The sequence below is a fragment of the Oncorhynchus tshawytscha genome, linkage group LG22 (genome assembly GCF_018296145.1).
Source record: "Oncorhynchus tshawytscha isolate Ot180627B linkage group LG22, Otsh_v2.0, whole genome shotgun sequence".
Taxonomy (NCBI): Eukaryota; Metazoa; Chordata; class Actinopteri; order Salmoniformes; family Salmonidae; genus Oncorhynchus; species Oncorhynchus tshawytscha.
In genome coordinates this window covers 8524384-8549423 of record NC_056450.1, presented here as the reverse complement: position 1 = coordinate 8549423, position 25040 = coordinate 8524384, and the positions used below count along the sequence as shown (strand labels likewise).

At 41.5% G+C, this 25040-nt stretch overlaps 1 protein-coding gene across 2 annotated transcripts in view; it reads right to left on the bottom strand.

The window, feature by feature from the left end:
- The window catches only part of znf385a (zinc finger protein 385A), a 116844-nt gene extending 101963 nt beyond the window's left edge, over positions 1 to 14881 (bottom strand). For both annotated transcript variants that reach the window (XM_042303654.1, XM_042303655.1), the window contains exon 1: positions 14501 to 14881. In XM_042303654.1, coding sequence (XP_042159588.1) covers positions 14501 to 14510 — 10 coding nt within the window. In that variant the 5' untranslated portion in view covers positions 14511 to 14881. The remainder of the gene's footprint in view (positions 1 to 14500) is intronic.
- Positions 14882 to 25040: the final 10159 nt, after the last annotated feature.

The window sequence follows — 25040 nt, the reverse complement described above, 5'->3', positions numbered from 1 at the left end:
GGTGAAACATTATGGAGTCTTAAAAGAGGCCAAAATGTCACAAATATTCTAAATTCAATTCATTATTTCTAAATGATGCTTTAAGACACAAATGTCAACTATATATTAACAATCCTTCCTCCAAAAGACACGTCTATGGATATATTTTTTTTTTATCCTCCAAAATCAGTGATGGTTTTGTTTTTCTAGTTTTGTGAGGAATCACCAAATAAGACTCCTATAACCTATACTCTTTCCGACTATAGTTCATAGATGCACACACACAGACACAGACACACACACACACACACACACACACACACACAATGCGCAGACATACGCGCGCACCCACACATTGTATATTAGCCGTACACCTGGGCTGCCACCTGCCTCTGTACCATCAGTGAAATAGTGGTACTCTGTGAAGCATAGCGTAGCTGCACCTGACTGTGATTATTGTGTCTCACATTAGTGCATTCAATGGGACAGGCTGGCGCTGCATGGGCTGGTGTGTACACGCACAAACACACATATACACACACACAGACTAGGACAGGCTTCAGGGGCTACGTAGCTAAAAGACACCCGGGAATTATAGTCTAGAGAGCTACTACTGTATGTCTCCACTCTTCAACAGTCTCACTTGCATTTTTCCTCTCCTTTTCACATCTCTTCTTTTTTCTCCTGCATCAAGGCATCTCAAAAGAGAATGTCATATTTGGGTGGGGGGTCCTGCGTCTGTATTTGTTTTGATGTGAATGTGTGTGAAAACCTCCTATGGCTCTAATTCACTAATCCCCCCCCGTCACGCTGAGACTCAACTATGTCAATTGGCTTTGATGTGGCCAGCAGTAACGTGATGGCTGACACTCAGTCACTACAACATCAACTAATGGAGGAGGGGAAGGAAGGGAGAGGAGAGGAAAGAGACCTGAGTGATGTGGGATCAATCTAAGCAGTAACCTACCACTGACATGAGTAGAGAGAGACCCATGTGCACACACATGCACAGTGTGTATGTACACATGCACAGTGTGTATGTACACACACACACACACACACTTTGGAACAGTCTCCCCGCTCAGAGATGAAGAACAGTACACCCCACTACTCTCCTGCCGTAGGCCAGAGAGATGCGTTCGAATGATCATGATAGTGCTTCTGTCTTCTCGAGGGGAGCACTGCCCTCGACAGAGACTACCGGGAGGTAAGGGAGCTCTGGGGAAGTGGAATGTTTTGATACCGTCCAGGAATTCGCCGCTCGCTGCTTCACAACGGATAGGATTCAACCGCTTGAAAAAGAAGAGACCGACTTGGCCGGTGTCATTTGTAACAGAACGTAACACACCGCAACAGACCGGTCAGTGGGTGAAAGAGTCCTGTTTGGCAGTTGAAAACGAGTGGCTGATGCCTGACCAAGTACTTTCAAAACTTCTCAACGTGACATGAACTACGGAGGCCTCAGAGGATCAACAGTAACCGCATAACACAGGGCTCGACATGACGGATTGGCCCGATGACCCATGGCCACCGTTTTCTAATAACGTATCCTTTACAAGCAGTGTTTTGAAAAGAGCTGCGGTATTGAGTCTTTGCATAAGAAAACAGAACAGGCACTTTAGGAGAGTGACTTACTATAAGGTGCTGGCTGACTAAGTGATGCAGCTGAGGCAACAACACAGCACTTAAAGGTACTAATGGATTACGGAAAGTTTGTGACAGAGTTTGATGAAAGCGTCAAGAAATAAAATCCACTCGGCAATAACAAAGTCTGTGGTATATTTGCATTCAGATTTCCCCATTGGGCCTTCGTTCTCAAGTGTTTCAATTATGCGTTTTTTTTCTATGGGGGAAAGCCTTGAGGGACAAACTGTGCCGATGTCACGATGGTAGACAGGCAGGGCCCTGGCCCCGGATCATTTAGTGGAGTTGGATAATACAGTTTTTTACAATCACTTTGGCACTCATTTTAGAACCTTGTGGTCATTTTTCAAAACTCTAGACACAAAACTCAAAACGGTCATCACTTGTAACACAGGATGTCCAATATTCAAAACATAGCATTGTGCATTCATATCTTTAAAGAAACCTTGCACTGGCAGAATCATTGGTTCAGATAACTCATTTATCATGAAATACCATAGGAACATTCATGTAGATCACCCACACACGAGATACTGATAGTTTCACTGTGTAGTTGTTCGTACAATCATTACATATTCTAGTACAAAATATGTGATACGTGTTTCATTACGGTACTACACATAAATACATCACTGTAAAAGGACTAGTAGAGAGAATACTACAGACACAGTGGAATCATTGAACAAAATCTGAAATGTATTGATGAAATACTATAAAATCACAACATAGGTTTCTTTGAATCAAAGCAAAAATAATTATCTACAAAAAAGAAAAAAACTACAGTAAAAAGTCAACAGCAGTGTTCCTCACCTGGCTTACTGTAAAACATCACTGCAGTGTTCCTCACCTGGCTTACTGTAAAACATCACTGCAGTGTTCCTCACCTGGCTTACTGTAAAACATCACAGCAGTGTTCCTCACCTGGCTTACTGTAAAACATCACTGCAGTGTTCCTCACCTGGCTTACTGTAAAACATCACTGCAGTGTTCCTCACCTGGCTTACTGTAAAACATCACTGCAGTGTTCCTCACCTGGCTTACTGTAAAACATCACTGCAGTGTTCCTCACCTGGCTTACTGTAAAACATCACTGCAGTGTTCCTCACCTGGCTTACTGTAAAACATCACTGCAGTGTTCCTCACCTGGCTTACTGTAAAACATCACTGCAGTGTTCCTCACCTGGCTTACTGTAAAACATCACTGCAGTGTTCCTCACCTGGCTTACTGTAAAACATCACTGCAGTGTGCCTCACCTGGCTTACTGTAAAAAGGGTTGATTACTGTACTTTTATATTTCCCCCAACTCTGTCTTGTGGATTTGGCTACAGGTTCTCATCGACATCACAATCGATGTTTTCATTAGCCAAACATCTTGGGAAGAATCTTCGGGCATGGCGAATCTGGTCTGCCGTGATGTCATTGCATGCATCATCCATGGCCTGGAGAAGGTTGGCTTGTTCGTGAGGGCGCCTATCATATCACCTTCCACCTTCACGTAGAGAAAAATTCCTCAATCGGGTTAAGGAAAGTAATGGGGGTAAGTACAGGGTGGTAAATTGTGGATGGGCCTGAAACCATGCTTGCACCATTTGAGCATGGTGGAACCTGACATTATCCCACACAATGACATAGGTCACGCCATCAGCTCTACAGACCTGATTTAGCTCATCAAGGAAGGTTACAAGGGGTGCATTACAAGAGCTGCATTATATGATCCAATACGAGGTCTGCGTCCAACCACACCTTATTCCGATATAGCCTCACACATGGTGGTGATGGCCCCACGTTGTCCAGGTACTAGGATGGTCGCCCGCTGGCCAATGAAATTTCGACCTCTCCTCCTTGTCTTGGCCAGGTTGAAGCCTGCCTCATCAAAAAAAAATTGAAATTTGTGATCGTTTTCGTTTCTGGCATGCATTACACAGTCATTTGACATTTGAGAGTAGCCTAATGTTTAGTCCATGCTGAAGACTTAGCGGTTCTCATTGCGGAAAGTTCTGATGATTGAGGCCACGGTTGATCTTCTGAGGTTTGGTTGAATCATTGTGGCTGCCTCATTGTCATGCCATGATTTACGACCTGGTCTTCAACTATCGCTCGGATTTCATTGGACACTCTTTACTGCTGTTGCCGCTGTCTTGGTTCGTGGCCTTGTCCTCTGCCACGTTCTCCTACACCTCTCAGACGAGGCCCACGGCCACCTCTCGGAAGGGGTGCTTGTCCCCTGCCATTCCTTTGACCACCATGTCCTCCTCGTCTTCCTCCTCCCACTGCTTGACCTCTATTGTGACCTGGATCACGTGCCGGCTCCATGTTATCTCTGTGTTGTTGTAGGTGGATACCACTGATTTCACTATATACTCAGACCACAATGTGAAATCAATCATCAGTAATGAGTTGGCAGTATTGGAAAAGCAATTACAAGGGCCTGCATACATACACATACGTACACAGGTACACCTGCGTGTTAACGCAAATAGCCTGCTCCTTCGAACAACGAATCATGTGGCTGCCTGCAACTCTATATATAGAGTATGTAGAGTAGAGAGCTTTAGTTGTTGTTTGACCGAACATTAGAACGGGTAAGATGCGTAATCTAAGAAACTTTGACCGTGGTATGATTTCTGGTCCACACATGGTGGTTCTAGCATCTCAGAAACAGCTGCCCTCCTGGGATTTTTACGTACTACAGTCTCTAGAGTTTACAGAGAATGGTGCGTTAAACAAAAGACATTCAGTGAGCGGCAGTTCTGTGGGCAGAAACACCTTGTTAATGAGAGAGGTCAGAGGACAATGTCCAGACTCATTCCAGCTAACACAAAGGCCACAAATGCTCAAATAACAGCCGTTTAAAACAGTGGTGTGCAGAAGGGCATCTCTTAACGTACAACACCGTGAATAATTTAGGCTATTACGGGGACAAAAGGGGGTTCTACCCAGCACTAGATAGGTATACCTAATAAAGTGGCCGGTGAGTGTACGGTAATGTCAAATCTGAAAACATGGTCTGGAAAAGTGGTACATGGGACATAGAAACAGTGTCTGATAAAGAATGATGATGATGAAATATTGCATACATAGATCATTTAGTCCAATTGGTTCATGTTCCACGGTAATTGGTGTCAATGGATCTCATTATTCGTCAGTTTCCATAAAACTATGCATTAAGAGTAACGCAACAGTTAGTTATCATTTTGAGCAGTTGTATCAATTGATAGTTAGATCATTGTAATGAAATGAATAGACAGTCATCTCAGATGTAGTGTGTGAATTGCATTTTGAAATGGTAATACTTTGATGTTAAGTTGTGCCATTTTGAACAGGTGATTTTAGTTCAATGAACAAATGATCTTAGCTTCATGTGCATTGTATCCAAGCAACTGGAAAAAGTGTTTGAGTTTTGAAAAACTCGCGTGCGTGCATGCGTGACAACAGGACAGCCATAGACGGGAAATGCTGAGCTGAGAAAACAAACACATTTCTGACTGTCTCTCTTTTGGTTGACCTCAAGGGAGAGAGAGCGAGAGAGAGAGAGAGAGAGAGAGAGAGAGAGAGAGAGAGAGAGAGAGAGAGAGAGAGAGAGCGAGAGAGAGAGAGAGAGAGAGAGAGAGAGAGAGACAGAGAGAGAGCGGGAGAGCGAGAGAGAGAGAGAGAGTGAGAGAGAGAGACAGAGAGAGAGAGAGAGAGAGAGAGAGAGAGAGAGAGAGAGAGAGAGAGAGACAGAGAGAGAGCGAGAGAGAGAGAGCGAGAGAGAGAGAGAGCGAGAGAGAGAGGGGGGATTGCATTAGAAAGAGGATGAGAGAGACTTTTGTACTTTAACTATTTGCACATCGTTGCGACACTGTATATAGGCATAATATGACACTTGAAATGTCTTTTGTGAGTGTAATGTTTTCAGTTCATTTTTTGATTGTCTATTTTACTTTTGGTCTATTATCTATTTGACTTGCTTTGGCAACGTAAACACGTTTTCTCATAAGGGACCGCTAGCTATGCAGACAGGTTGGTCTGTGAGACTGATGTGCTATGAAGACAGATGGGTCTGTAATGGACACACTAACCCAAAGACAAAGAGACAGATAGACCACCAGATAGATATGCAGCACAGCACATTGCCCTGAGCTGAAGCACCAGACACACAGACAGGCTTGTAGCTCAACATGCCCAAATGCTGCAACGGCTGTCTTTGTAGGACAACCCTTTTTGGTTCTAGGTAAAAACCTTTTCACCCAACGGAGAAGAATGATAGAACCCTTTTTGGTCCTAGGTTGCACCTTTTTTTCTAAGAATGTTGCAGAACCCTTACTAGTAGCCTCAGGCCTCCAGGTGCAGTCAATGGGGGATGTGGCAGCTGATCACAATACATCTAGAGCCACATTGAATAGGCCGGGTATCTCCACATCAGGAGGAGTCCAGTGAGCCCAGTGATCATGTTACCCATTATATGCTGCAGTGATGTTCTTCCTCCCATCCTCTCCTCCCCCTCCTCTGTTCTCTGATCCAGATGACAGCAGCAACAACAGCTCCAGACCCCCAGGCGTGGTGCAGCACAGCCCAGGCTTGGTGCAGCACAGCCCAGGGGAGAGACAGTGAGGACAGAGAGAGACGCAAATACATCCTATTCACTTAGCACCAAACAGAAGAAAACACCACTGAAACGGGGAGGAATTACATTGCTCAATAAGACCTTGCTCAATAAGAAACACAAATGCTCCCATTCTGTCTCCAAACGTTTTGCTTTGGTGTGCCGTAATGAACATGACCATGGTGCGGTGTATGGGTGACTGCTATTATCAGCACCGTCAGCGTTGCCACTGTAGCCAACGAGTTCTGTGCAAGGGACCCTGACATTTAACAAATAGATATACAGCATGTAGAACACCAAGGGCGTAGATATATGTGTAGTAGAACATCAAGGGCATAGACATACCTGTAGTAGAACATCAAGGGCATAGACATTTGTGTAGTAGAAAATCAAGGACAAAGATACATGTGTAGTAGAACGTCAAGGGCATAGATACATGTGTAGTAGAACGTCAAGGGCATAGATATATGTGTAGTAGAACGCCAAGGACAAAGATACATGTGTAGTAGAACGTCAAGGGCATAGATATATGTGTAGTAGAACGTCAAGGGCATAGTCATCATAGAGGGTAGTTATAGGGAGTTGAGCTCAAGGTCAAATGTAGAAACAGGCAAGGCAAATGAAGCAAATTACCCATGTACTAATATCCACTGATGCATACACACGGTACTATACGCACATACACGCTGTACACACACACACACGTACGTTCTGTTTTCCTATCTTGTCTAATGCAATGTGTCGTCTTGTCGTAGAGTTATGTTATCAGAGCCGAACAGAATACTATCTACATAGTAAATCAGGATATCAGGAGTAGATCAGCTGATCAGATGGTACAGACGCTGTAAAGGTCACTAGAATGACATTCACGTTTTCACCGCTAAGACAACTGAAATGTCAACACCGGAAACGTATAAGCCAACAGAGACGAATCTTACTCGGTACTATTAAAAGGGTTCTGACACACAACGCGTGAGATAGACAAGAAAACCATGGTGAACCAAACAGTTGAGATTACAATCGACAGCAAAACGATAGCGTCTGGTTATCTGCCGCTGCTAACCTCATCTGCAAAGGTGGTGGTTAGATTTTATGGGACAATAAATGTGATCCTATTCTGGCATCCTATTCCCTATGAATGTAGGGAGTGGTTTGCCATTTGGGATGCACTCTTTCAGTCTGGTCCATACTGATCTCACAGAACCACAGAACTTCACAGCAGCATGCAGGCTATTATGAGCATATCACACTACATATTGATAATAAATAATTGTCTGATATCTCCCTTGTTTTAGTGTGATATACTGGTGATACAGTGACGTATGGGGATATGATTTTGGGTGATATATCGTATCGTTTTGACAACATCGCAATATTATTTTTGTGCTCGTTGGCTGTACCGGCACCAAACCTCCAGTATTTTTCCTTCATAGCTTGTTTTCAGACACATTTCAGTTGAATGCATTCAGTTGTACAACTAACTAGGTATCCCCCTTTCCGCCTTCGTTTTAAATAGAGAGACAATTTGTTTTCAGCACTTTTAAAAACGTGTTTTCTCATGTCTCTTCTCTTGTCCCTCTGCATAAGACATATGTTGAGCAATATGTTTGAAATATCGAAACGCAATAAAATCACAGAATCGAATTGCAATACATGTAGACTGGTAAGAATCGCAACATATAGAATCATAAGAATCGCAATACATATAGAATCACAGAATCGCAATACATATAGAATCATAAGAATCGCAATACATATAGAATCACAGAATCGCAATACATATAGAATCATAAGAATCGCAATACATATAGAATCATAGGAATTACAATACATATAGAATCATAAGAATCGCAATACATATAGAATCATAAGAATCGCAATACATATAGAATCACAGAATCGCAATACATATAGAATCACAGAATCGCAATACATATAGAATCATAAGAATCGCAATACATATAGAATCACAGAATCGCAATACATATAGAATCATAAGAATCGCAATACATATAGAATCACAGAATCGCAATACATATAGAATCACAGAATCGCAATACATATAGAATCATAGGAATTGCAATACATATAGAATCATAGAATCGCAATACATATAGAATCATAAGAATCGCAATACATATAGAATCATAAGAATCGCAATACATATAGAATCACAGAATCGCAATACATATAGAATCATAGGAATTGCAATACATATAGAATCATAAGAATCGCAATACATATAGAATCACAGAATCGCAATACATATAGAATCATAGGAATTGCAATACATATAGAATCATAAGAATTGCAATACATATAGAATCGTAAAAATCGCAACATATAGAATCGTAAGAATCGCAATACATATAGAATCGTAAAAATCGCAACATATAGAATCGAAAGAATCACAATACATATAGAATCGTAAGAATCACAATACATATAGAGTTATAAGAATCGCAACATATAGAATCGTAAGAATCGCAACATATAGAATCGTAAGAATCGCAACATATAGAATCATAAGAATCGCAACATATAGAATCGTAAGAATCGCAATACATATAGAATCGTAAGAATCACAATACATATAGAATTATAAGAATCGCAACATATAGAATCGTAAGAATCGCAACATATAGAATCATAAGAATCGCAATACATATAGAATCGTAAGATTCACAATACATATAGAATTGTAAGAATCGCAACATATACAATTGTAAGAATCACAATACATATAGAATTGTAAGAATCACAATACATATAGAATTGTAAGAATCACAATACATATAGAATTGTAAGAATCTCAATACAAATATAATTGTAAGAATCACAATACATATACAATTATAAGAATCCCAATACAAATATAATTGTAAGAATCACAATACATATAGAATTGTAAGAATCACAATGCATATAGAATTACAAGAATCACAATACATATACAATTGTAAGAATCACAATACATATACAATTGTAAGAATCACAATACATATAGAATCATAAGAATCGCAACATATAGAATCGAAAGAATCACAATACATATAGAATCGTAAAAATCGCAACATATAGAATCGAAATAATCACAATACATAAAGAATCGTAAGAATCACAATACATATATAATTGTAAGAATCACAATACATATAGAATTGTAAGAATCACAATACATATAGAATTATAAGAATCACAACATATAAGAATCACAACATATAGAATCATAAGAATCGCAACATATAGAATCATAAGAATCGCAACATATAGAATCGTAAGAATCGCAATACATATAATACATATAGAAGTAAAATCGCAACATATAGAATCGTAAGAATCACAATACATATAGAATCGTAAAAATCGCAACATATAGAATCGTAAGAATCACAATACATATAGAGTTATAAGAATCGCAACATATAGATTCGTAAGAATCACAATACATATAGAATCGTAAGAATCGCAATACATATAGAATCGTAAGAATCACAATACATATAGAATCATAAGAATCGCAACATATAGAATCGTAAGAATCGCAACATATAGAATCGTAAGAATCGCAACATATAGAATCATAAGAATCGCAACATATAGAATCATATAGAATCGTAAGAATCACATACATATAGAATCGTAAGAATCACAATACATATAGAATTGTAAGAATCAATAATATAGAATTGTAAGAATCGCAATACATATAGAATTGTAAGAATCCCAATACATATAGAATTGTAAGAATCACAATACAAATATAAATTGTAAGAATCACAACATATGAATTGTAACAATCAATTGTAATACATATAGAATTGTAAGAATCACAATACATATAGAATTGTAAGAATCACAACATATGCAATTGTAAGAATCACAATACATATAGAATTGTAAGAATCACAGTACATATAGAATTGTAAGAATCACAATACATATAGAATTGTAAGAATCGCAATACATATAGAATTGTAAGAATCACAATACATATAGAATCGTAAGAATCACAATATATATAGAATTGTAAGAATCACAATACATATAGAATTGTAAGAATCACAGTACATATAGAATTGTAAGAATCGCAATACATATAGAATTGTAAGAATCCCAATACATATAGAATTGTAAGAATCACAATACAAATATAATTGTAAGAATCGCAACATATGCAATTGTAACAATTGCAATACATATAGAATTGTAAGAATCACAATACATATAGAATTGTAAAAATCACAACATATGCAATTGTAAGAATCACAATACATATAGAATTGTAAGAATCACAGTACATATATAATTGTAAGAATCACAATACATATAGAATTGTAAGAATCACAATACAAATATAATTGTAAGAATCACAATACATATACAATTATAAGAATCCCAATACAAATATAATTGTAAGAATCACAATACATATAGAATTGTAAGAATCACAATGCGTATAGAATTACAAGAATCACAATACATATACAATTGTAAGAATCGCAATACATATAGAATCATGGGAATCGCAATACATATAGAATCGTAAAAATCGCAACATATAGAATCGAAAGAATCACAATACATAAAGAATCGTAAGAATCACAATACATATAGAGTTATAAGAATCGCAACATATAGAATCGTAAGAATCGCAACATATAGAAATCGTAAGAATCGCAACATATAGAATCATAAGAATCGCAACATTTAGAATCGTAAGAATCGCAATACATGTAGAATCGTAAGAATCGCAACATATAGAATCATAAGAATCGCAATACATATAGAATAGTAAAAATCACAACATATAGAATCGAAAGAATCGCAACATATAGAATTGTAAGAATCACAATACATATAGAATTGTAAGAATCACAGTACATATATAATTGTAAGAATCACAATACATATAGAATTGTAAGAATCACAATACATATAGAGTTATAAGAATCACAACATATAGAATCGTAAGAATCGCAACATATAGAATCATAAGAATCGCAACATATAGAATCGTAAGAATCGCAATACATATAGAATCGTAAAAATCGCAACATATAGAATCGAAAGAATCACAATACATATAGAATCGTAAGAATCACAATACATATAGAATTGTAAGAATCACAATACATATAGAATTGTAAGAATCACAATACATATAGAATCGTAAGAATCAAATCGTAAGAATACATATAGAATCATAAGAATCGCAACATATAGAATCGTAAGAATCGCAACATATAGAATCGTAAGAATCGCAACATATAGAATCATAAGAATCGCAACATATAGAATCATAAGAATCGCAATACATATAGAATCGTAAGATTCACAATACATATAGAATTGTAAGAATCGCAACATATAGAATTGTAAGAATCGCAATACATATAGAATTGTAAGAATCCCAAAACATATAGAATTGTAAGAATCACAATACAAATATAATTGTAAGAATCGCAACATATGCAATTGTAACAATCGCAATACATATAGAATTGTAAGAATCACAATACATATAGAATTGTAAAAATCACAACATATGCAATTGTAAGAATCACAATACATATAGAATTGTGGGAATCACAGTACATATAGAATTGTAAGAATCACAATACATATAGAATTGTAAGAATCACAATACATATAGAATTGTAAGAATCACAACATATGCAATTGTAAGAATCACAATACATATAGAATTGTGGGAATCACAGTACATATAGAATTGTAAGAATCACAATACATATAGAATTGTAAGAATCACAATACATATAGAATTGTAAGAATCACAACATATGCAATTGTAAGAATCACAATACAAATAGAATTGTAAGAATCACAAGACATATAGAATTGTAAGAATCACAGTACATATAGAATTGTAAGAATCACAATACGTATACAATTGTAAGAATCACAATACATATAGAATCATAAGAATCACAATACATATAGAATCATAAGAATCACAATACATATAGAATCGTGAGAATCACAATACATATAAAATTGTAAGAATCACAATACATATAGAATCGTAAGAATCACAATACATATAGAATCGTGAGAATCGCAACACATTTCGTATCGACACCTAAGCATTGTGATTATATCGTATTGTGAGGTCACTGGCAATTCCCAGCCTTTTGCTATACATTTCATAATGTCATGGCAACAATGAAAGGAACCCACAACTATACAGGTAACGAATTAACCAATAAAGGCCAGAGGGGGTGTGGTATATGGTCAACATACCACAGCTAAGGGTTTTTCTTATGCATGACGCAATGCCTGGATACAGCCCTTTAATCGTGGTATATTGGCCATATACCACAATCCCCTGAGGTGCCTTATATTGCTATTATATACTGGTTACCAACGTAATTAGAGCAGAAAAAATACATGTTTTGTCATACCCGTGGTATTTGGTCTGACATACCACGGTTGTCAGACAATCAGAATTCAGGGCTCAAACCACCCAGTTTATATTATAAAACAGTGTAATGGAGTATAATAGAATTGAATTGAATAGAACAGAATAGAATTCAAACCGGTACTAGGAAATAGAATAGCAACTTAATGGGATCTCTACAATTCAAACTTGCCACATTCTATCATTCTCTATATGAGAATGAAAACGAATGGTGACATCATCAAACAGACCGTTCCACGTACAGATCAGAACAATTAGTCTGGAGTGAGTCAGCTGTAGTTAGAGGGTTAATGATGCTATTAACACATCTCCTGTCTCAACCTCATTAAGCTGGGCCTCTAGTGATCCGCACGCACACACACACACACACACACACACACACACACACACACACACACACACACTAGCGAGGCAGGGCAGAGCACTTAAATGAGGCAGAAGTCAGGTACTCTGTCTGTCTGTCTTTCTCTCTGCGTCTCTCTGTCACTATTCTCTAAGCAATATGAACTCACACACCTCAGATGACATAACTCCCTATAATCATTACTGTCTCCTTGGAAAACATGCCTGGCGGGGAACAGAGGACAGGGGGAGCGGAGAAGGAGAGGCGGAGCAGAGGAGAGGGGAGCAGAGAAGAGAAGAGGAGCAGAGCAGAGCAGAGGAGAGAGGGAGAAGAGAAGAGAAGAGAAGAGAAGAGAAGAGAAGAGAAGAGAAGAGAAGAGAAGAGAAGAGAAGAGAAGAGAAGAGAAGAGAAGAGAAGAGAAGAGAAGAGAAGAGAAGAGAAGAGGAGCGTTAGCTGCCTCTGAATCAGCCCCGGCATGCGTTAAACAATGTGGCCTCTCCTGAGCCGGAGCACATAGCAACACACACACACACAGCGCAGCTCAAAGACCGACACGCATATAGTACAAAACCACACACACACAGCGTCTCGAACAACACAAGTGACAACACATACACACACACCCACACACACACACACATAAAACCCAATCTATGTAGCATGGGGACTTACAATGTTGCGGTAGCAGAGCTCTTGTCCCCTGTAGCGGTAGTGAGTGCTAGTATGAGCTGACTAGCAGCAGAGAGCCTGGAAGGAAGGCTTCTCTCTCCCCTCACCCACATGTGGACTATGAGACTTGAATACTAAACAAGATCATGATGCATAGCCTATAATAGATACAAATGCATTACAGTGCGTGTTGGTGTACCTAGCGACAAACTATACCGCCATAGCCTTATTCATACACAATTAGGATTTGCGCACGGAATTGTTCGTGGTAGGAACAGCAAATGTGATCATTTTAGGAACCCCACAGACGCCAAAGGAGAATGTCGAAATTCACATGTGACGATGTATAGACCCAACAACCTTCACACGTAACCTTCACATGACTATTGGTGCCCCGGCGAGTTGCAGTATGCGTAGCTGCATCTCTGTCATGGGCTGTTCTCTGAAACATCTCTCCCTCTTCAACCTCTCCTCGCAGGACAGACAGGGAAGGAAAGCAGAGGGGAGCCGGTGAAGCATGGTCACGTCATGTGACCAAACAGATCTTCACGATATGCTGCCGACACAATCGCTTTGACCTCTCCTGTCCGTCTGCCTACTCTAACACGTCGAACAGATGACTTCTACAATCCCAATCGATTCTGGAGGAGGCTCCATACATTTGGACTGGTGCTCAGTAACACCACGACAGACAGCTTAGGCGTATTTAAGACTTTGAATGCATGAGACCATGATGAAAGGGATCACGTTGTGATGGATGACGGTACTGTACAACAGGAACATTTGACCTCCCCAAAAAGAACGAGCTGCGGAGGGAAATAAACAACAAAAACTCACCCAAAATCATCCTATGACTTCTCCTTCTCACCGCTCCTCTCGTTTAACAGTGCTCCCTCGTTTCCCCTCGTCTCTCTTTTTGCTCCAAGGGGACAATGGCTCCAAATTCTTTTTTCTTTTTTCCCCCCTCTCTCTCCCTCTCTCTCTCTCTCTCTCTCTCTCTCTCTCTGTCTCTCTGTCTCACTTTCTCTCTCTCTGGAAAGAGGCAAGCAAGTCAGAGAAGCAGTAGAATTACATGTGATTGGAGACTGCTACTGCTTTCGCTCCTACTGCTGCCCATGCTGTCTGTCCTCACCAGGTGACTAACAGTATGTGGAGGAGGAGAAAAGGAGGAGGGGGGGGAATAACGCTGGTGCAGTTGTTGCTCTCTGTCTGTCTCAGGTAAGCCTGGGGACAGTCGGAGAGAAGAAGGGGGTTGGTGGACGTCAGAAAGAAGAGGGAGGGGGAGCTAACTACCCAAAGTCTAACTATCCAATCACAGAATGAGAAGGAGCTCCTGTGGCTAGATCTTCATCTCTCAGAGAAGTCAGAAAAGGCACTGGTCGTACAACCTAAAGGCACCTGACTTGCGTGCTCTGATTGGCAGCAGCCTCGGCAAATGGGAGTGTCGGCAGCCACATGTCATCATGCAGAGTGTAAGTCATGATTGAGAAAGTGCTGGACTAATAATGTATGTGTGTCCCTCTCTCTCCCCCTCCATCCCCCCCTCTCTCGTCACCCCTCTGTCCAGAGTATTTGTCGGCGTACATCTGCTGGGTTCTCTCGGCGTTTATTGCCCCTCCACCCACCCCCCTCTCGTCACCCCTCTGTCCAGAGTATTTGTCGGCGTGCATCTGCTGGGTTCTCTCGGCGTTTATTGCCCCTCCCCCTCATCCCTTTGCTCTTTGACTCCATGTGACTGTGGACTTATAGGATCAACTTTTTTTCCTCCTCTCTTCCTCTCCTTCTCTCTGTCCTCCTCTCACTTTCTGACCTGTCTAGACAAGGTTACGCATTCCGCCACCCTTTCTATTGCCCTTAAAGGACAGGATTTGGACAGGGGGAATGAGAGAGAGGAGGATGGGGAAAAATGAGACGGGATAGAAAGCGACAGAGCGGAGGAAGCAGGAGAAGGAGGGGGGAGATGAAACGAAATGCAAACTGACAGAGGGATGAAGAGACGTGGATTGACACGAGAGGTGATGAGGGGACCGTGAGGAATGAGACAGTGAGACAGAAGAAGAAGAAGAGAGAGAGAGAGAGAGAGAGAGAGAGAGAGAGATGGTGGCATAGAAAGGGAGTTGAATTAAGCTGCAGTCCATAGCAATGCAGTAGCTAACTGGAGATATTAAAAACACACTGCTTGTGAACGAAAACAAGCAGCCAACTAAATAATGCATCTTGCTATGTCTATACTGAACTCATCCCTTACTCAACAACTCCCCCGAAAAGACTCATCAAGGGCTAGGAGTGTAAGAGAAAGAAAGAGAGAGGTGGGGGGAGAGAGAGAGAGAGAGAGAGAGAGAGAAAAGGGGGAGAGAGAGAGACGGAGAGAGAGAGAGAGAGAGAGAGAGAGAAAGGGGGGAGAGAGAGAGACAGAGAGAGGGAGGTGATAGAGAGAGAGAGAGAGAGACATTTTCAGAAGCACAGAGCCATGATGCCATTGAGAAGTGGACAGGCGGTTAAAAACGGGCTTAATAAGACAGTGGGAAAATGTATCCCCTTGGGTTCCAAGCACAACAGTGCAGACACGTGGCCTAGGGCTAGCTAGAGAATCAAGCCTGTCTTTTATAGTGCCGTGTTGCCTTCTCTCGTCCTCCTTTCCATCTCTCTCTCTCTCTCCCTTTGTCTCAGGCTCTCTATTCCTCTCTCTCAAGTCCCTCTACCTACATCTCCCCATCTGTCTTTTTTTAATGCCTTCTCTTGTTCTGCTCTCTCCCTCGCTCTTTCTCCCTCTCACCCCCTCTCTCCCTGTCTCAGACTCGCTCTCCGTCCCTCTCTCACCTTGTGTCAGTCTCTATCTTCCTCTCCTTCCCTCCTCCCTCTCGCTCTTCTCATGTCCTCCTCTCCCTCCCTCTTTTTCTTCTTATCCCAGGCTCTCTATTCCTCTTTTTCTCCCTCTCCCCCCTCTCTCTCGCTCTCTCTCTCCCCCTCTCCCTCGCTCTCTCTCTCTCCCTCTCTCAGGCTGGGGCAATGTGTGTGTGAGTCAGAGAGTCAGAGAGTGGTGCAGTGAATACTAAAGAGTCTGCCTGACACCTCTAATACCTCACTGCTGCACTACACAGGAGAAACACTCCACGCACCAAACACACACACACACACACACACACACACACACACACACACACACACACACACTGCTTTGTATGTAAACACACACAAATATTAGGAGCCACAAGCACACATACAGACGTAGCATCTTAATTTGAGCCAGTTCGCTACAGCAGGAAAATAGTCCTGCAGCAACAGGAAATGTGAATTATTATGTGGATTACAATTCATGGACATTTTTGTAGAGGAAAATCAAGTCTGATTTCAAAGTGGAAATGACCAAGCCTTTTTAAATGTCAAATACACTACATATTTTAAAAGTTCTCCTGTGACAGGGTGATCAAATGAAGCTCCTACATCTGTATGATACATACAAACATAAAGCAAATCCAGTCAAACACACTACAGAAATGACCTCCATGCTGCTGTGGGAAAGTAAAGTGTAGGAAAATCCATTTTCCACAACAGTTTAAGTTCCGGCCTAGGGACCCATAGATTGGAAATGTAGTTTTGATCCCAACTTTGCAATGGGAGGACATATTTATTTACCGAGGCAAGTCAGTTAAGAACAAATTCTTATTTTCAATGATGGCCTAGGAACAGTGGGTTAACTGCATGTTCAGGGGTTGAATGACAGATTTGTACCTTGTCAGCTCGGGGATTTGAACTTGCTACCAGTTGGTTGCTAGTCCAACGCTCTAACCACTAGGTTACCCTGCCGCCCCAATATTGAGTCTCTAGGTCCGGTCTTATTGTGTGTGAGACCTGGGCAGTCAATCTGGCTCAATAACTGTTATTGTCATGATGTCTCTGTATGTGCCTGTCCCTCCCTGCAGTTCTCAGGACAGTGGTAGCCCTGTCCCTCTGGCTTGCGTCCCAAATGGCACCCTATTCGCTATGTAGTGCACTACTTTTGACCAACGCGCTATGGGCCCTGGTTAAAAAGAAGTGCACCATAAAGGGAATAGGGTATCGAATGGGACGCAGCCTGTGTCAGCAGAGGAGGGGGATACAGTTTCCTCATTAGTACTGTTGCTATCAATAATTCAACTCAGGTCTTGTTGGGCTCAATGGTCCGAACGCTAATGTGCTGTCGGGGCCCCACAGTGTGTGTGTGTGTGTGTGTGTGTGTGTGTGTGTGTGTGTGTGTGTGTGTGTGTGTGTGTGTGTGTGTGTGTGTGTGTGTGTGTGTGTGTGTGTGTGTGTGTGTGTGTGTGTGTGTGTGTGTGTGTGTATGTGTGTGTGTGTGTGTGTGTGTGTGTGTGTGTGTGTAGAGTGTGGCCCTTAATGGATGTCATGATGAGGGGGTGAAATAGGAGCGTAGGGATCCTCTGTCACCTCACCCATGGGTGGTGGTTAGAGGTGGAGGGGAGGGGAGGGCGGTGTGGTGATGGGTATGGTCCACTGAAGCCTGTGTCTCTGCCCTTCTGCCCTAAGTGTGCACTTGTTCACTTCCACTCTGTTCACTGCTTTAAAGGTCCAATGCATCCATTTATATCTCAATAACAAATCATTTCTGAGTAACAATTAAGTACCTTTCTGTTGTTTTCAATTAAAATAGTCAAAAAATAAGAAAATATATATATTCTTAGCAAAAAGCTATTTCTCAAGCAAGAATTTTGCTGGGGCAGTCTGGAAGTGGTCTGAGTAAGGGACCTAATTGGAGGAGCCTAATGGGAGGGACATGTACCCTGATAACTAGATGTTATTGGCAGAGAAGAGGGCAAACTCTCTTTGTTATTGGTCTATTAACTTAAATCGCCTGATGATGTCACCAGTCCGAAAACCCCACCCTTCCAACCAAGCTGAAATTTCTGGCAGTCTATTCAAACAACTCTTACAGTAAAAAGGGCATTATTATAATTTTCACAAATTAACAGTATTATTCCAACCTCTTAATGTGGAAAAAATACATAAAACACAAACAAATCACGTTTTTGACTGCACTGCCCCTTTAAAAGAAAGGAGTGGTGTAATAAACATGGGGTGAACAGTTAATACTGCCCTTCACAGCTCTCCACTGTAGCTAATACTGCCCTTCACAGCTCTCCACTGTAGCTAATACTGCCCTCCACAGCTCTCCACTGTAGCTAATACTGCCCTTCACAGCTCTCCACTGTAGCTAATACTGCCCTTCACAGCTCTCCACTGTAGCTAATACTGCCCTCCACAGCTCTCCACTGTAGCTAATACTGCCCTTCACAGCTCTCCACTGTAGCTAATACTGCCCTCCACAGCTCTCCACTGTAGCTAATACTGCCCTCCACAGCTCTCCACTGTAGCTAATACTGCCCTTCACAGCTCTCCACTGTAGCTAATACTGCCCTTCACAGCTCTCCACTGTAGCTAATACTGCCCTTCACAGCTCTCCACTGTAGCTAATACTGCCCTCCACAGCTCTCCACTGTAGCTAATACTGCCCTTCACAGCTCTCCACTGTAGCTGATAATGCCCTTCACAGCTCTCCACTGTAGCTAATACTGCCCTTCACAGCACACCACTGTAGCTAATACTGCCCTCCACAGCTCTCCACTGTAGCTAATACTGCCAGCTCTCCACAGCTCTCCCTTCACACTGTAGCTAATACTGCCCTTCACAGCTCTCCACTGTAGCTAATACTGCCCTTCACAGCTTTCCACTGTAGCTAATACTGCCCTCCACAGCTCTCCACTGTAGCTAATACTGCCCTTCACAGCTCACCACTGTAGCTAATACTGCCCTTCACAGCTCTCCACTGTAGCTAATACTGCCCTTCACAGCTCTCCACTGTAGCTGATACTGCCCTTCACAGCTCTCCACTGTAGCTAATACTGCCCTTCACAGCTCTCCACTGTAGCTGATACTGCCCTTCACAGCTCTCCACTGTAGCTAATACTGCCCCTCACAGCTCTCCACTGTAGCTAATACTGCCCTCCACAGCTCTCCACTGTAGCTAATACTGCCCCTCACAGCTCTCCACTGTAGCTAATACTGCCCTCCACAGCTCTCCACTGTAGCTAATACTGCCCTCCACAGCTCTCCACTGTAGCTAATACTGCCCTTCACAGCTCTCCACTGTAGCTAATACTGCCCTTCACAGCTCTCCACTGTAGCTAATACTGCCCTCCACAGCTCTCCACTGTAGCTAATACTGCCCTTCACAGCTCTCCACTGTAGCTAATACTGCCCTCCACAGCTCTCCACTGTAGCTAATACTGCCCTCCACAGCTCTCCACTGTAGCTAATACTGCCCTTCACAGCTCTCCACTGTAGCTAATACTGCCCTTCACAGCTCTCCACTGTAGCTAATACTGTCCTTCACAGCTCTCCACTGTAGCTAATACTGCCCTCCACAGCTCTCCACTGTAGCTAATACTGCCCTTCACAGCTCTCCACTGTAGCTGATAATGCCCTTCACAGCTCTCCACTGTAGCTAATACTGCCCTTCACAGCACACCACTGTAGCTAATACTGCCCTCCACAGCTCTCCACTGTAGCTAATACTGCCCTCTACAGCTCTCCACTGTAGCTAATACTGCCCTCCACAGCTCTCCACTGTAGCTAATACTGCCCTTCACAGCTTTCCACTGTAGCTAATACTGCCCTTCACAGCACTCCACTGTAGCTAATACTGCCCTTCACAGCTCTCCACTGTAGCTAATACTGCCCTTCACAGCACTCCACTGTAGCTAATACTGCCCCTCACAGCTCTCCACTGTAGCTTTTGGGGGGTAAATTAGTGCTACAGACCTGGGTCCAAAAGTAGTATTATTCATTCAAATACTGGAACCAATGGAATAGTCCCAAAAGTGAAAACCCTGCCCATTCAGCAGTCTAGGCAGGCTCAATCAGATGCTCACACAGGCTATTTGAAAGAAAATCCATCCTATTTGGATCCAGGTCCTGTTGTGTGATTGTCAGAAATGGACAGCTCAGTAATCTGAGGCTAATGCCCTGAGAGCGAGAACGTAACATCTCTGTCACCAGCTGGAGGGATGGACACTCATCTTTCCACATGAGGGTTGGAGTTAGCCACCTGCAGAGTGTCCCAGTGTCACCCAGCCACCCTGTGAGACGTCATCACATCACAGGAGAGGACCTATGGATATCAGTGTCACAAACATGGCTTGGGCAGACCTGATCCCCCCAGGCAGACAGAGAGACGGACCTAGCAACTGCGAGCTAAAGTAGCCCCTGACTGTGATGAGGCTCTACTGCTCCCTAGTTGTAGGACCCTGTCAATACAGTTTCAGCTATTTTTAACAGAACACACAGGCATGTTCAGTAGGCAAAGGTTGCGGAACATTGCAGATAGAAATGCCATGAATAGAGCTGGTATGATCCCGTATTCTACATTTAAATTGCACAACATTGTGCCCTTCTGAACGTAGCCCAGGCACCAGAGAAGGTGCCACATCACACCACTCTCGCAGTTTAGACAGGGGCCGGACTGAAAAGGATCACATGTAAACTAAGACATCAATTTTCCCAGAACTTTCTTCTGATGCCCACTCATAGGACCGGACAGGAGAGGACAGGCGTAAATAAGGGAAAAACGGAAGTTATTAAGGATGGTGGTGGAGGTTAGGGAAGCAGGTAGCCTAGTGGTTAAGAGCGTTGGGCCAGTAACCACTAAGTAAAAAATCTGTTGATTTACCCTTGAGAAAGGCACTTAACCCTAATTGCTCCTGTGAGTCAGCTAAATGACTCAAATGTAAGTCATTGTACCAGACCTTAAATCCGAGAAAGCTCTCATCAGCCCAAAACAGTTCAATGGATTTCCCCCCCCCCAAAATAACTCCCCAGCTGATGCAAATACTACAGGGAAAAAATGTGTTATTTGAAAATGTCGAGACCAGAGTTTGGGACTTTCCTCCATGTTGTAGGAACCACTCAAGGCAGAAGTAAAAAAAACTAGGTTTGAGTGTGGAGAGTCACATTTCATAATGACTAGTTCATAATGGCTGAAAAGTCTCCTCCTGATTCAGAGTTTGAATAAATACGCACAGGGTTCCACGCAAATCATTGGTTGATGTAAATAGGGGGCTTTGGCAAAAATGTCAGAATACGCCCTTGGTGAAATAATGTGACATACTGTAGATTCAATAAACCTCAAAAGACAGTTTGACCTCTAAGAATTTCACCCCCTAGGTGCCACAACACTAGCTCTTGTCCAGGCGGGGACATTGTAGAGAATGAGAGGGCAGATAAATCAAATCGAATCAAATCAAATTTTATTTGTCACATACACATGGTTAGCAGATGTTAATGCGAGTGTAGCGAAATGCTTGTGCTTCTAGTTCCGACAATGCAGTAATAACCAACAAGGAATCTAGCTAACAATTCCAAAACTACTGTCTTATACACAGTGTAAGGGGATAAAGAATATGTACAAAAAGATATATGAATGAGTGATGGTACAGAGCGGCATAGGCAAGATACAGTAGATGGTATTGAGTGCCGTATATACATATGAGATGAGTATGTAAACAAAGTGGCATAGTTAAAGTGGCTAGTGATACATGTATTACATAAAGATGCAGTAGATGATATAGAGTACAGTATATACATAAACATATGAGATGAATAATGTAGGGTATGTAAACATTATATTAGGTAGCATTGTTTAAAGTGGCTAGTGATATATTTTACATAATTTCCCATCAATTCCCATTATTAAAGTGGCTGGAGTTGAGTCAGTGTGTTGGCAGCAGCCACGGGTGTGAACAACAGGCACAACTCTGATATAAAACAGTTATTCTCAAAGTTGCCTGTATGCCACGTGCGTCCACTTAAATCAGTACATCCGTAACAACCTAAACATTACTAAACTTATATTCGATCAAATAAGCCTCACCTAGCTAATGAGCAATTCACTTTTATTTTGACCACACACGCTTTCATTGACCTCCATACCAAAAATCTGCACTTCCTCTGCTTCTTGCTTTGGACAGATTTTGGGTCGGAGTCAAGCCTCTCGCTTCTGCGCTTCCTCTCTGTAGCGATCCCCAAGAGAAAAAAATCTGGCTACATTTACCAACCAGCTTCAGACACTTGAAAAACCCATATAAAATCCCATTTGATTTTTGCACAAAGTTTAGAAATAAAACTGAACACAATTCATGATGGTTTTTATTTTTATTTTAGTTAGTTTTGGAATCATAGATAATAGTTTGTAAAGTTTTTGTTTTTCAAATGGGTTTGTTATAATTTATTTATATTAGCTAACTAAATAGTTTTTAAAATAATTAGTTTCAGTTTTAGTTTCAGTTTTCGTTTACTAAAATGATCTTGCTGTACTGTACAAAAAACCGGACTGAGAAACCCAGCTACAGCTACTGGACAATCAGATTCTCTATACCAGTGCTTCTTAAACCTCTTCTTGGAGACCCCCAGACATTTCACAATTTTGTTGTAGCCCTGAACTATCGCACCTGATTCACCTAATCAAGGGCTTAATGATTAGTTGACAAGTTGCATCAGGTGTGCTAGCTCTGGAATAGATCAAGTACATGGAACGGCAGGGGCTCCAAAAGGAGAGGTTAAAGAACCACTGCTCTATATACCAACATAAGTAATTTCACAATGCCTTTTCCTGGTTTGTAGAGGTTTGCATACCGGAGATTACATCAATGATTTATTTTGGATTGGTGGCTAGGATGGTGGCTGTTAGCATGATGGAAAGGACCTTTGTAGCCCTCCATTGAAACAGACAGAACCTAGGAGTCTGAAAGGATAAGCATATCAGTTTGGATTTCAGAGAGGTGATACCACTAAATATAGACTATTGATCAGGTAGGAATACAGTGCATTTGGAAAGTATTCTGACCCCTTGACGTTTCCACATTTTGTTACGTTACAGCCTTATTCTGAAATGTATTAAATTCCTTCGACCTCATGGTTTAGTTTTTCCACTGTCAACTGTGGAACCTTATATAGACAGGTGTGTGCCTTTCCATATCCTGTCCAATCAATTGAATGTATCACAGGTGTGGACTCCAATCAAGTTGTAGAAACATCTCAAGGGATCATCAATGAATACAGGATGCACCTGAGCTCAATTTCGAGTCTCATAGCAAAGGGTCTGAATACTTATGTAAATTCTGTCTGAAATTTTTTATACATTTTCAAAAATGTCCAAAACCTGTTTTCGCTTTGTCATTGTGGGGTATTGTGTGGGGCCAGCCCTATGTACGAACATAGCAACCACTAAAATAGAAAATGTACTTCTTTGAATGGTATTAATGAATCGATTATTAACAACAGCTGAGGTGGTGTTCTAGATGCGAGAGTGTGTGTGTGTGTGTGTGTGTGTGTGTGTGTGTGTGTGTGTGTGTGTGTGTGTGTGTGTGTGTGTGTGTGTGTGTGTGTGTGTGAACTATGATGTCAGTGGATACACCCTGGTCCGTAGAGGCTGAGAATGTTGATGTTGACCGTTATTCTCTCACACATCCCTGTTGTTTTCACACTACACCTTGAAGACAGAATGTCTCTCTCTCTCTCTCTGCCTCATCTCACTGTCTCGCACACACACGCACACACACACACACACACACACACACACACACACACACACACACACACACACACACACACACGCACACGCACACGCACACGCACACGCACACACACACACACACACACACACACACACACACACACACACACACACACACACACACACACACACACACACACACACACACACACACACACACACACACACACACACACACACAGGTCCCATCTAGCCTCAACCACCATATTCCTACATGAACTACCCAACCCAAAATAGCCTTAACAGTATGTCTGAATACTGCCAGATGCCTGAAACAAAAACACACATACCTCAGAGGAAGAGACAATTGCTTCTAAATTGCCATTGTGACATGTTGTGTACATTTTTAAATAAATGTAATTTTCTGGAATATCTTTTTAAGTAGTTCCATAGTTCCTCAAGGAGTGACGTTTCACTGCGGTCGCGTGGGTCGTACTGGTGTATGGATGTGAAAATCCTTCTAATCTGCCGTTGGCGCCCATTTAAATTAGCCCCAAGGTTGCCTTGTTAAATCTTGTTCATTCTCAAACTAAACACCATGACTGCATTTTCATAAGCTGGGAATGTTGTTTGAAATGTCCGCTACAACATACTTTGGTGATATCGTAATGAACCTACTGCATACCACTTAAAATATAAATTTTCATGTGCAGTGTGCTGTAACACTCATTAAGACAGAATGGTAGAATAGTTAGCATAGCTAGCCATCGCTAGCATTCACTGGTTGAATTTGAAGTAACTTTTGAGTGTAAT